This window comes from Anabrus simplex, chromosome 1 (genome assembly GCF_040414725.1).
Source record: "Anabrus simplex isolate iqAnaSimp1 chromosome 1, ASM4041472v1, whole genome shotgun sequence".
Lineage (NCBI taxonomy): Eukaryota > Metazoa > Arthropoda > Insecta > Orthoptera > Tettigoniidae > Anabrus > Anabrus simplex.
Window position 1 is genome coordinate 1086782153 of NC_090265.1, and position 14583 is coordinate 1086796735.

General features: G+C 37.1%; 1 protein-coding gene across 1 annotated transcript in view; it reads right to left on the reverse strand.

The window, feature by feature from the left end:
* The window catches only part of LOC136858108 (C3 and PZP-like alpha-2-macroglobulin domain-containing protein 8), a 589070-nt gene that overhangs the window by 36639 nt on the left and 537848 nt on the right, over nt 1–14583 (reverse strand). Inside the window, exons 17-18 of the mRNA XM_067137410.2 lie at nt 2806–2988; nt 307–553 (exon numbers count right to left, since the gene is read on the reverse strand). Of these exons, the coding sequence (XP_066993511.2) occupies nt 307–553; nt 2806–2988 (430 nt within the window). The remainder of the gene's footprint in view (nt 1–306; nt 554–2805; nt 2989–14583) is intronic.

Sequence of the window (14583 nt, forward strand, 5' to 3'; positions counted from 1 at the left end):
AGAAATGTTTAGTTAAATATCATATGAGTATGAAAGAAAATGAAACTTATGAGCAGTTCAAGTACTGGATGTGAATATGCACCAGTGCCATTCCCACTGATCATTACTGGTTACTGGTTACCCAGGTTTCCAACAAGTTGCAAGTGCCAGGAAACATTAGTAGATAAAGACTTCTGATGTGTTATACAATTCTCTTCATGTTTGGTTTTCAAATAAGAGATATATATGGTACCTAAAGAGCATCTGACTTCATGGATGTACTCTGTTGAGCTGTTTATATGAAACTGAAAATTACATGCATCTTACCTCATTTTCCAGGCCAACTTGAAGAAGAGTTGCTAGTGTTTCTGCAGTGACCTCTACATCTCTGTTGAGTAGTGCAATGTCTGACAGGGAACACTGACCAGTACTCTCATCTGTAGGTAATATTGTGTAGTGTCCATCTTTCTCTTGTCTCAACTGCAACCACCGTTTCATTCCAGATAATAGTTCTGGATCTACACTCACATAGGCCTGCATCTTGCTTAGTAGTTCCAGAATGATCACAGTGTTCCTGTGTAAATTAGATCACAGTTTCGTAACCTAATTAGAAACATTTGAGTGAAAGGAAAAATCACATAAATCCCCTCCATAATATTTAAACAAGTATTTTAAATTTTAAAAATATATGATAAACAATGATAAAAAGGATGGAAAGTCAGGTTGTAAGTTTCACAATAGGGAAAGTTCTCTCAGTTTCAATTACTGTACTGATGGGGCAATATTACATCATGGGGATCACTGTAAGTACCTAGGTGTTTATATAAGGAATGATCTTCATTGAGGTAATCACATTAACAAGGTTGAAAAGAAAGGTTACAGATCCCTTCACATGGTTATGAGGGTATTTACGGATTATAGTAAGGATGTAAAGGAGAGTACATGTAAGTCTCTGGTAAGACCCCAATTAGAGTATAGTTCTGGTATATGGGACCGACACGAGGACTAAGTGATATGAGAACTGGAAAAGATCTGAAGGAAAGCAGCATAGTTCTAGGTGATTTTCAACAAAAGAGTAGCGTTACAAAAATGTTGCTCGACTAAGCGGTATGTTCCTTGCACTCAGTGGAGAGATGGCTTGGGATGACATTAGTACATGAATAAGGTTCAGTGGTGATTTTAAAAGTAGGAAAGATCACAATATGAAGATAAAGTTGGAATTCAAGAGGAACAATTGGGGAAAATATTCATTTTTTATACAAAGAGGAGTTCTTTTCATTTATTTAGGAAAAGACTAGATAGACAGCAGATAGGGAGTCTGCTACCTGGGCAACAGCCCTAAATGCAGATCATTGATTGATTGATTGATTGGGAGTTCAGTACATACATTTGCATTTTTCCTTTATGATTTCACCACTAGATGCTGTGATGTGGGCAGTCAAGTGTTGGAGAGAATATGGTTGTAATAATAATTACTTTCATGCAATAACATTTTTCTTTCTTTTCTTTATAAAAGAGGTGTTTAGGAGAAGAATTTGAAAAGCAAAAATATACTTAAAAATATAATGTATAGGCACTGCACCATTAAAAATATGAGACATTTATTAAAAAATTATTAAAATGGGCAAAATATGAAATTATACGCAACTTAAGACTATGTTGAACAAATTCAAAACGTGATTTCATATAGATGATGCATAAGCATGTAGATTCAAATCCAGGGAAAGGATATGCAAATGCATGAAAACCCAGTCCCTTCTAATATGTGAGTAAATAGGGTAGTTGCTGAATTCATGCTTATTAGAGAAAAAACTTTATGTTTAAAGAATGCTCTGATCTGAATGAAACCTCTTTCTACATAATTATATTATACAGGATGAGCAGACTCTGAGTTACCTGTGTGTGTGCACCTGAGGCTGAATGGGACACATAGCCTGTACTCAAACACAAGTCCACACCTTACCAAACTACAACATCAATACTATAGTCCTTGGCTAAGAATGTTCCAGAGAAAGAATCTTGTGAAAAGATTTGTATTCGCCTGTGTCACGTTAGGAAATATCGAACTCCTTTCCTTCATTTTCCAAACATTCTTGGCATAGATTATTGAAACTATCCATAATTATTAATTCCCTTGGGGAAATTGAATTTACTTCTTGATGGATGATTGTCTTCAGTTCTTCTAAGGTGTGCAGATTTGTCTTGAACATGTTATCTTTTATTGAACCGCAGAGATAATAGTCATAGGTGTTTAGTTTGGGGTAATGGGCTGTTATACAGAGCCTTACAAAATCGTCTATTGCTGAGAGAGGTGCCAAAAACATTTTCAAGGAGAATTTTCTGAGTGATGCATGTTTTCATTGAGAATTTCTTCTGTGAATACAGTCATCATTTTCTTTGCTTCTTATTTCAAACACTCCCTGTTTTCCAAAATTTGTTCTTTTTCAAAATGTAGTACAATTTAGAGCTCAATAATCAGGGAATTTTCCTTGAAGTAATCCTCTGACAGCATGAATTGATTCTGTATGCAGATATGAATCTTAAATACGGTACCATAGATGTTCATAGAATATAATATTTAGGCCTATTATTAGCCACAGCTTCTTAGCTTTCTACTGTACACGTGTATTTTCAGCAGGTGTTTTGTTCAGACTGATAAGGCATTCACAGTTCTCCTGAAGCTCAGAATTGCTGGCTTGTCAGCCATGGCCTTTGTTAACATTGCAGATTGACTGTGCCTACAAGTAACTCATATTCTGCTCCAGGTAATAGTTCACTATTACAGTGCTATTAGTATTAACTGCTATTTGTGGCAAACTTGCTTACCTGTGGCTTCCTATGAGGTAGTGATCTCCAAAAGAGTTGTCTGCTTTCCTGAAGGCTAGCAGAGCTTGTATCTGCATGTTGAGTGACTGTATTACTTGCTCCCTGTGCCAGGAGTCATTTGCTAAATACTGAGCATGCTCCAGCACAGGGAGAGAGCTGAATGTAGAGATAGTTGCTGCCAAGCTGTGGAGAGTAGAGGAAATACATAAATAATGTTACGTTTAGAAATTGAGCTAAATATAAATTACCCAATGATAACGTTAAAGTTAGAACCCTGAAAACAAAAGCCATCATGATAAAATGATGCAGTGTTCTTTATCAGCTACCAGCTTGCTGACTATTGTTTATCTTCTCTATAAATGTGAGGGTACCGGTATGTCTAAAAAGGAAGTTTCTCTATCATAATGCTGAAAAATAAAGGAACTTAGCTCACTGGGAATTAGGTATCAACTAGTTTTTAATCCCACTGATAGATAGACACATAACACAAGACAGTGTAACAGAACTTTGGCACAATGGTTACAAAATAGTGAAGGTACTGATTGAGTTCTCAAGGAAGAGTTATGCATAGTAATACATTCTCTGTGGACAGAAAACATGAAACCTGTCAAGATTTCAAGGAAGTGTCTGTATGAGGTGAGAAGTCCATCAGGTGTGAAAATGGTGCTGTGAATTTGCAGTGTGTTAAATGACTATCCATTATTCAGCCTGGACTTCCAGTTGCTTGGGAAAATGAAAATAATCTATGGGATAGAAGATATTCAAGTGACAACGTGAAGGGCAAAGCTGAGAAATGACTTAACAAACAGAATGCCAATTTGTATTGTTAGGTAAAGGAAACAATTTTAGATTGTGACAAATGCTTGAATAATTTTGATGATTAGGTCAAAAAATAGAGACCGCAGAAATGTTGCTATGAAGACAAAGACATATTTGTTTTTATTTTAAGTTTTAATTGTATTGGTGGCATACAAGTAATAAGAAAATGAAAAGGCAGTTACGTTCATATTTTAAATTCTTCTTCTTCTTCTGCTGCTTCAAGCAGGTTCAATGTTTCTGGCAAGTCTTTTCCACTTTGTCCTATTCCACACATCATCTTCCCCTAAGTTCTTTTCCTTCAGTCTTTAAGACACATTGTCTGTCCACCTCCTTCTTTCTAGTCACATCCACAGTCATATCCATCACTCTCCTCCCTACATTGCTTTCATCCCTTTGCATAATGTGTCCATACCATAGCAGTCTTCTCTCCTGTACTTAGATACTTCTGTCACTTTAACTGTTCCTCTGATCTCCTCGTTTTTGATGCAGTCCATTCTAGAGACACCACTCATCCATCTTAGCATCTTCATCTCTGTAACATCTAATTGATTGCATTGTGCCTTTGTTGTTGCCAAAGTTTCTGCACCATACAATATGGCTGGCCTCACTGCTGTCTTGTAGGATTTTCCTTTATCACTTATGTCAAGTCTTTTGTCACACAGGATACCAGACATTCTTTTCTAGTTCATCCAGACAGACTGCACTCTGTGGTTAATCTCCGTGTTTAGGTTGTCATCCTGAAGACACAAAAGATCCTAAATACTTGAAACCACCCACTGATTTTTAAGCATGTACCATCCATCTCTAACAATTCATTCCCCTCACCTCCGAGGCACAGGTATTCAGTTTTCTTTCTATTAATTTTTAGGCCTCTGTCTTCCAAGGATTTTCTCAAGCTTTCCAGCCTCTCTTCCAATTCTATCTTACTGGTGCTACACAAAACAATATCATCAGCAAACATCATGCACCACGGTGCTTTAGTTTGCACACCATCAGATGAGACATCCATCACAAGGTTGAATACGTATGGACTCGGTGATGATTCCTGTTGCAACCCAGCTTGAACTGGTATCCATCCAGTCAACCCTACACTGCTTCTTACTCTTGTTCTAGCTCCCTTGTACATATCCTGGATAATTCTTACAAACTTTTCTGGTACTGCCCTGGTCCTCAAACATCTCCACACTTCCTGACATGGGACTCTATCATAGGCCTTCTCTAAGTCTCTAAAGACCATGTGTAACCTTTTATTTTTCTCCCTGTGCCTCTCTATGGTTTGTTGGAGTGCAGAAATTGCATCAGTGGTACTTCTCCCAGGCATGAATTCAAACTGTTCATCCCCGATTGCTGTTTCTTCTCGAAGCCTTTTCTCAACAATCTTCTCCCAGATTGTCATCGTATGGGACATTAGTTTTATCCCCCCATAGTTAGAACAGTCTTGGAGATCTCCTTTCTCTTTGTAAATAGGCATTATTGTTGTCTGCCTCCACTCCACTGCTATTTTCTCTTCCACATAAATCTGCTGCATTAGATCCCAGAACATATCCATTCCTGTCTCTGCAAGGCACTTCCAGATGTCCACTGGAATTTCATCAGGGCCTGTTGCTTTTCCATTTTTCATTTTGCTAAGAGCAACTATAACTTCTTCTCTAGTAATTTCAGTTGTTAAACCCTGATTGGGGACACCATCTTCAAAAAACCAGTCTTTCATTTTCCTCATTTTCCAGGTGGTTGAAATACTCTTCCCATCTTTTTTTGATCTGGTTGTCATCTTCAAGAACAACTCCTTCTTGATTCTTCATCTGCTTGATATGCGTGAAATGTTTCGATGCCTTGTCCCTTGTCTTCGCTATCCTGTAAAGCTTCCTTACTCTTTTGGTAGTTTCCAGCTCCTCGAAGACACCATCACATGCAGTTGACCTTGCCATTCCTACAGCTCGTTTAGTGGCTTTATTTGCCTGTCTGTAAAGTACTTTGTCATCATCAGACCCAGATCGATCCCAGCTCTGCTTGGCAAGCCTTTTGGCCTTGATTGTTTCCTTTACTTCATTATTCCACCACCATGTTTCTTTGTCCCTAGGTGCAGCTTTATTGGAGGTTTTGCCAAGAACAGCTTCTCCCGCTTGTTGGATCACTCCACTGTCTACTTCCCACCACTTCTGTACTCCTTGTATTTGTTGATAATTCTAAAAGACTTCGGTTTTGAACTCTTCTCTCATAGCAGGATCTTCCAATCTTCACCACTTAATTTTAGGCATTGTTTTCTTTTCTAGGTGTGGTTTACTGCAATTATACCATTTGCACTCTAGCACCAACAACCTGTGTTGTGGGGATACGTGTTCTCCTGCAATCACTTTACAGTTCTGTACTTCCTTTAGATGTTGTCTCCTACACATGACATAATCTATTTGGCTTTCCTTTCCTCCACTTTTATAGGTTACCAGTTGCTGGTCAAATTTCTTGAAAAAGGTGTTGCATATAGCAAGGTCTGATCCCAGTGCAAAATCTCACTTTCTCAGCTTCTGCATTTTTTTCACCTATTCCCCAGCCTCTATGAACTCTCCTTGATAGATCTCCTCTATTAATGTTACCCATATGTCCATTCAAGTCTCCAACCAGAATTACTCTCTATTCATCTGGTAAGCTACTAATTTCCTCTTCCAAATTGCCCCAGAAAGTATCTCTCTCTTCCTCCTCACAACCTATCTGGGCAGCATAGGCACATGTGATGTTAATCATTCCATCAAGGCACAATCTAGTACTTATTATTTGGTCATTTTTCCTATTTAAATTCACCAGGCAAGACTTCAAATCCTTTGATAGAATGATTCCTATACCATTTCTTCCTAGATTGTTTGCCCTGATATACAGCAGTTTGTAGTTTTTACCAAGCTCTTTAGCTTTGTTCCCTTTCCACCAAATTTCTTCCTTCTCTCCATTAAATCAGCAACTTCTCTTCCTCATCCAGTCATTGACCCAACATTCAATGTACCTATTCTAAGTTGAGCTAGCTTCTTTAACTGAGCCCGCCCTTGACGCGGTAGCCTTGGCATGCTTTTCACAAGGGGCAAGTGATATCCTTGTGCGTCGCCTGTGAGGAACGCCCTAGTTGTTTCCAAGGCCGAACTTACAGAACGTGCCATGTTTGTTTGGTTGCGTTTTACAGTCAGATACCCTTCCTCACACCAACCCATAATCCATTTGGGAAAACAGAATTAACTGAGAATAGAAACTCTCAGCCCTCCAAACACTAGTCTGTTCACTGAGTTGGATACCCAACCTTCCACTGGATAGTGTGAAGTTCACAATTACTTACAGTCACAGCTCTTTGCTCCATTACTTCAGACTTGTCAGTACATTGACATGTTCAGAACTAAGGCCTGCCCTTCTCTTAGTAACAGTATTTCCAGTATTACTGAACATTTTCTTATAGCAAACTGAAGTAGCTGGAATGCAAAGCAAATTGTTTGCTGTGCGTGCGAGATGTGAAAGCTGGACTGAATGTATTTTCCACCATTGCAGAGGGTCTGTGAAGTCATCTTCTAGTTCCACCAATAACTTGTACACTGCAATCTGCATCACAAGTGGCTTGACCAGAATCATGTTCATCTTCATCGGCTTCAAAATTCAGTTTCCTCTTCTTGCTGCATGCTTTCACTGGAACTAGTACTCCATGCACGCCTCTCTCTAAAATTGTTTTCCATACGGATTCCTGGTCCTTTTCTTCAATACATCTAAGATATTTAAATCTAGGATTGAGAGCAGTAGCTTCCTGGTATGTGTTCATATGACACCAATCATTTATCCTAGCCATTAAATCTTCTACAAGAGTCCTTTAAATCTAGGTATGTACCTAGGATTGACATTAGAGCAATGTATATATAATTTCAAGTGTGTTACTGTAGGCAATACAACATTACTTGTCACATATTTGCTACTATCAAGGAATCTGATATTTCTAAACATGTCTACAAGAGAGGCAAGCATTTTTAAAATCATCTCCCATTCAATTGTTTTTAGAGGTCTGATATTAGAAAAGTGCATCAGTAGGATGTCTATAATACCACTTTTAGCTTTTGTGATGCTCTGAAGCATGTAATATGTACTGTTGCATCAAGTAACTATGTCCTGTTTTAATTTACGTGCATCAAGGCCTTATTCTTTTAAGTTTTTATCAACCTGATTTTTTAGATAATGGCTGTGTTTAAAACGTCCTTTTATTCCTGCACTTTGAAAGTAATGTTTCAATATCAGCATCCTTGATAGCTTTATTTAAACTTAATTGTAGAGTGTGGGCTGCTCACCAAAAATTGTCGTACTTTATCCTTTCAACTTCTAGAATGATATTTCTTGCATTGTCAGTGCAAACAGTAACAACTTTATCTTCCAGTCCCCGTTCACGAACTGCATCTTCAAAGCTTTCTGTATGGTTAGTGGCATTGTGGTTTTCTGTAACATGTTTAACTTGTGATGTTGAATTATGATGTTTCCAATTTGAATCAATCCAGTGAGCTTGAACCCCTCAAGTAGCTACAGTCAGATATAGAAGACCAAAAATCCTCTGTGAGACTAACAAATACTGTTTGTTTCAGTTCATATAATAATTTTGACCTTTCTACGTCATCAACTTGCCAGTTTGTTTTTGTTACCATGTCACCATGATGGTAACCTCCCTACTATCTCGCACAATCCACTTCGCTCGTTTAGTCATAACATCAGTTTCCTTATTAGAGGAGACAGGCTTAATTATTAGGTGCTCCAGTGTCGACTGAGAAGATGAAATGAAATGTCGTATGGCTTTTAGTGCTGGGATATCCCAGGACGGGTTCGGCTCGCCAGATGCAGGTCTTTCTATTTGATGCCCGTAGGCGACCTGCGCGTCATGATGAGGATGAAATGATGATGAAGACAACACATACACCCAGCCCCCGTGCCATTGGGATTAACCAATTAAGGTTAAAATCCCCGACCCGGCCGGGAATTGAACCCAGGACCCCCTGAACCGAAGGCCAGTACGCTGACCGTTCAGCCAATGAGTCGGACAACTGAGAAGATGAACTAGATAGCTGCAGATACACTTTGGAAAGGATGAATATGTTTAAGATGATACTGAAGACCACTTGTACTTCCAGTATAACTGAGTAATTTTCTGCATTTCTTATAAAACACTGTTTTTCTGTCTGTTACCTTACCACAGTTGTTTAGTTTAAATCCAAAATTTTCACCAAGTTTTCTTTGCATCAGTTCATAAGCTATATTCATAACCAAAGTTCACAAACACTGAATGTGATTATATACCGGTGCTGTCTCACATGAGTTGAGGTTTAAGTTGTTATTTATTCTACTGTGTCATCGTAACAATTGGTATCTGTCCATTCACACATTACCTGAAAAATTCCTGGAAATTCCTTAATGCCAGTGCCTTCAAGTACCTTCCCCATCCCTACCCATTATTCTCCTTACTGTGTTTTGTAAAGGTCCACACATATACTAAAACAGCCTGTCTGGTATTTCCTTTCGAGTATTTTGTAAAAGCAATGGTCGTAAAACTCTTGTTATACATGACCTGTCAATCATATAATAGCTGACGTTAGCACACAAAAAGGCAAATGGCAAGTAATACAATACACAGGTTTTGTGCCATGAAAAACAGTTGTTTTTCCCTCACCACACTACAGTTTTAATCAGTTCAATTAATCAGCCAAAGATCTATTACTGTAATTAGATTATTAGATCAATCCATTAATTGGTTTGATTACTCAAACAGCTCTAATTTTAACTAAGTCAAAATTGAAAAGAAAATGGCTTCAACTTTAACATAAAATAAAAATTTAATAAATCTTGACTTACCTTCATATATTCTTAGACAGAAGAAAGTAATGCACCTATTAAAAGCATATCAGTATATGCTAAACTTCACACATTCAATGGTAACGCAGAAGTATATTATTACGTTACTAGCAAGATACCCGTGCTTCGCTATGGTACTATACTGAAATTTATAATTGAATACTTATTGTTTTAGATATATAACCCGCCGAAATCCGCGATCTGACTAGTTTTCTGCGAGAATCCGCCAAAATTCGCGATCTGACTCATTTTCTAATAGATTACAGCAAGTTTCCTCCCATTTTTCAATCTTTTTTTCCAGCAATTGATTTTGTACTTCCCGGGCTAGGTCCAGGTATTCCACCCGGTCAGTTGGGTCCCTAAATTTTTGCCATCTTTTTTCTATAAGCATTTTTAATATGGATCAAATCCTTCAGGAGATCCGGCGTGGTGTCGTCTTGGGTGCCTTGGCAGTACTGAATCTGCGGCCGGACTGCATTCTTAGTCATTACCCATCCAGGACCCATTTCCAGCGCGGTCTGCACATTTGACGATGGTCCAGAACATTATCTATATATTAAAAAAATTGATGAAAACTAAAGTCAGTCAGTACGGCCATTCTATCCGGTCGATTTCCTTCATTTTTTTTTTAAACTGAAAGGTATTCATGCACAGATTTGTCATCAGGCACTATAAATCACTTAACTTTTGCCTTCCTCAAATTATTTGATTTTCAATTTTTTGTCTCTTTGAAGCTACCATATCTTTGGCTCTAATTGAGGTATGGAGTTTGTTTTGACCTAAAAAGACTCAGTGGATCAAGATCTTTCATTTCAGCTCTTAACTATTCAAATTGGTTGATTCTGAGGAAAGTTATGAGTGCACATTCAATTTGATGTCTCATTTCTTCAACATTTTTTTCTCATTGAAGCAATTAAATCTTTTGTTCTAATTGAGGTACACAGTTCATTTTGGTCTAAAAACACTCAGTGGATCAAACGCTTTCTTTTGAGGTAAGAACTACTTAAATTTATAGATTCTGAGAAAAGTTATGAGTACATTTGTCTCCACGACGAAGATCTTTCAAGGACTTTTCAACAATTCAGTGTGTAGTGTTGTTCCAAGGAACGTTTAATTCAATTTCTTTGTGTGATGTATTTTCAAGTGTTTTGTTGACATAATATTACATTCTATTACCGCAGCAGATCATGTGCTTTATTTCATTAAGTCGGAACTTTGCAAATACATCTGTGAGGATAGTAACGAACAACACCATACTTTGTACATTGCGGGCGGAGCCAGCGGGAAACTGCTAGTTATTATTATTATTATTATTATTATTATTATTATTATTATTATTATTATTATTATGAGATGATCTGGACCCCACAGCAAGATGCAAGACCACTACTTGGCGGTAAATTACATCTGCTGCCATTGTCATTGTTGACAATGTGACCAGCACCATTGTCACGCGTAAGCAAGTGTGCAGGATTTCTGGCGATACGAATGACATACTTCCATGCATTATTGACCTTATTATAGAGGTGAACAATTTGACGGTCAATCTCACTCCTATAGTGTTTAAATTTTTATTTACATGCTAGGAGAATCTACTGTAATCCAAGAATGTTCTCCGAAGGAAAAGATAGCTGTTGAAAACGAACCCAGGAAAGATTAAAAATGATCGGTTTATGATTAGAATAAGTACATCGAAAATCTACAGCCTATTTCCAGTCATTCGACAGGGTCAGGAATGGAATGAATAAAGCCCCATCTAGCGGTGACAATAGGAATTGTGCCAGCTGCCGAAGCACTCCTCTGGGGCAATGATCGATGAATGACAAATGAAATGAAATATTGGACAGTGTTGCTGGAATGAATGATGACAGGGAAAACCGGAGTATCCGGAGAAAAACCTGTCCCGCCTCCCTTTTGTCCAGCACGAATGTCACATAGAGTGACCAGGATTTGAACCACGGGACCCAGCTGTGAGAGGCTGGCGTGCTGCCGCCTGAGCAATGGAGGCTCCTTATAAGTACATTACGAACAGTAAAATCAATTGGTCTCACCTCCTTTTACACCCCACAGCCGTTAAGTTTATTTACCCATCCCTCAAAAAAAAAAAAAAAAAAGTTAAAAGAAGGCATGTTTCTTTATGTTTAAAGGAGATTCCAAACACCAATGTTCACGGTCATTACCTTCAGTTTTGAGATATAAGTATCCCCATGAAAATAATTCACTTTTTTCACTTCCTTTCACACTCCTCCCCCAAGTGAATTTTCTGGTAAAAAATACTTCTTTCTTTAATAGTAAATACCAATTATCATGACTCTAACTTCTTCAGTTTTTGATTTATATGTCCTCATGAAAGAAATTCAACTCCTTTTCACTCCCCCCAAAACGCATTTATCTTTGTTTTTGAAGGAGATCCAGATACCAATTTTCATGTCTGTAACAACTTTAGTTTTTATTAGATGTATGTATTCTCACACAATTAAGTCAATTAATTTTTCAATTCTTTCACCCCTCCCTTTCATTGGATTTTACGAGAATACGTGTTTCTTTACTTTTAAAGCAGATTCCAAATATCAAATTTCACGTCTGTAACATCTTCATTTTTGAGATATCATTAGCCTAATTAAAAGAATTCAACACCATTTTCAGTCACTTTTACCCCCACCCTCAACCCAAGTGGTATTTCCGAAAATTAAAAATACACGTTTCTCTATTTTTAATAGAGATAATAAATACTATTTTTCACTTCTGTAACATTTTAAGTGTTTTTGAGATATACTGTAGAAATTCTCATTTTAAAATTTCATCCCTTTTTAGTTCCCCTTAAGTGGAGTTTCCAAAAACAAATCACCTATGTTTCTTTACATTTACAGGAGATTTCAAATACCCACTTTTTACGTCTGTAACATTTTACGTTTCTCAGATATTCTGTAGATATGATCTTTCAAAAAATTTACCCCAATTTGTCACTCCTGTTTAGCCGCCATTAATTGGATTTTCCAAAAACAAAAAAATATGTGTTTCTTTATTTTTAAAGGAGATCGCATATAGAAATTTTCAGTTCTGTAATATCTTCAGTTTCCAAGATATATGTATGCTCATCTAAGGCATTCAACCCATTATTCACCCTTTTACACCCTTCCTATTTGGATTTACAGAAAACAAAAAGTACGTGTTCCTTTATTTTTAAAGGAGATTCTAAATACCAATGTTTACATCTGTAAACTTTTAAAGTTTTAAGATGTAGACACACTCATTTTAAAAATTCACCCCCCTTTTCACCCCACATTATTTGGATTTTCCAAAAACGAAAGAATACCGGTTTCTTTATTTTTAAAGTAGATCCCAAATACCAATTTTCAGGCCTGTAATATCTTCAGGTTCTGAAATATAATTAGCCTCATTAAAGGCATTCAACCCATTTTTCACCCTTTTCCACCCTTCCTATTGGGACTTCCTGGAAGCAAAAAAATATGTGTTTCTATATTTTTAAAGGAGATTCTAAATATCAATTTTTACATGTGCAGACTTTTAAAGTTTTGAGATATAGATACAGACATTTTAAAAATTCACCCCCTTTTCAACCCCATTAATTGGATTTTCCAAAAACAAAAAAATATGTATTTCTTTATTTTTAAAGGAGATCCCAAACACCAATTTTCAGGTCTGTAATATCTTCAGTTTCTGAGATATATGTATCCTCATTAAAGGCATTCAACCCGTTTTTCACCGCTTTTCATCCCTCCTATTGGGATTTTCCGAAGACAAAAAAATACGTGCTTCTTTATTTTTAATGAAGATACTAAATACCAATTTTTACATCTGTAAACTTTCAAAATTTTGAGATATAGATACACTCATTTTAAAAATTCACCCTTTTCACCATCCCATTAATTGGATTTTCCAAAAACAAAAAAATATGTGTTTCTTTATTTTTAAAAGAGATCAAAAGTACAAATTTTCAGGTCTGTAATATGTTCAGTTTCTGAGATATGAATACCGGTATCCTGATTAAAGGCATTCAACCCCTTTTTTACCCCTCCTATTGGGATTTTCTGAAAACCAAAAAAATACGTGTTCCTTATTTTTAAAGAAGATTCTAAATACCAATTTTTACATCTGCAAACTTTTAAAGTTTTGAGATATGGATAATCTCATTTTAAAATTTCACCCCCCTTTTCACCCCCTTGGCGACAGAATATCCAAAAATCCTCTCTTAGCGAGCACCTACATCTTAATATGAATATATCCCCAAAATTTAATTTCTTTATGTCCAGTAGTTTTGGCTCGGCGATGATGAATCAGTCAGTCAGTCAGTCAGTCAGGACAAGTTATTTTATATATATAGATGAGAGCTAAAGAGTAAGATGGAGATACAAGAGTTGGGATACAATGTGATAGTTTGATTCAAGCATTCAATTGCTTCAACATTCCTAATGGTGGGGCTCTTATTTTGGTGATGTAGATATACATTTCTTGATGACAAGTGACTCGTGTGATATGTAATGAAAGGCAAAATCTATGGTTGAAGGTGTATCTTTTAATGTGAAACATATTGAGCAAATTAGGTGTGTGGTATGGACTGTGTGCCTATAAGCTTGCATTCAGATGATGGTGTGTTTGAACCCTACCATCAGTAGCTCTGAAGGGTGATTTCCCGTGGTTTCCCATTTTTACACCAGGTAAATGCTGGAGTTGTAGCCACTACCTTCCCCATTGTTGCTGAGAACCTATCTGTGTTAATGCAATGTTTAACCACTAGTAAATAGAAAATAAAAACTGCAGTTGGAATTCAAAACAAATTTTGCTTTATGTCGCATTAACACAGATAGGTCTTATGGCAACGATGGGGCAGGAAAGGCCTAGGAGTGGGAAGGAAGCAGCCGTGGTATGAAAATGGGAAACCACGGAAAACCATTTAACCATTTTCAGGGCTGCCGACAGTGGTGTTCGAACTCACTATCTCCCGGATACAAGCTCACAGCTGCGCGCCCTTAACCACATGGCCAACTCTCCCGGTGGAACATTTTTTAATGAGCTTGATACTATACATATGTACATGCTCAGTGGCTGTTCAACCAGTAGATTATTTAGAATATGCTTATGTTCTGA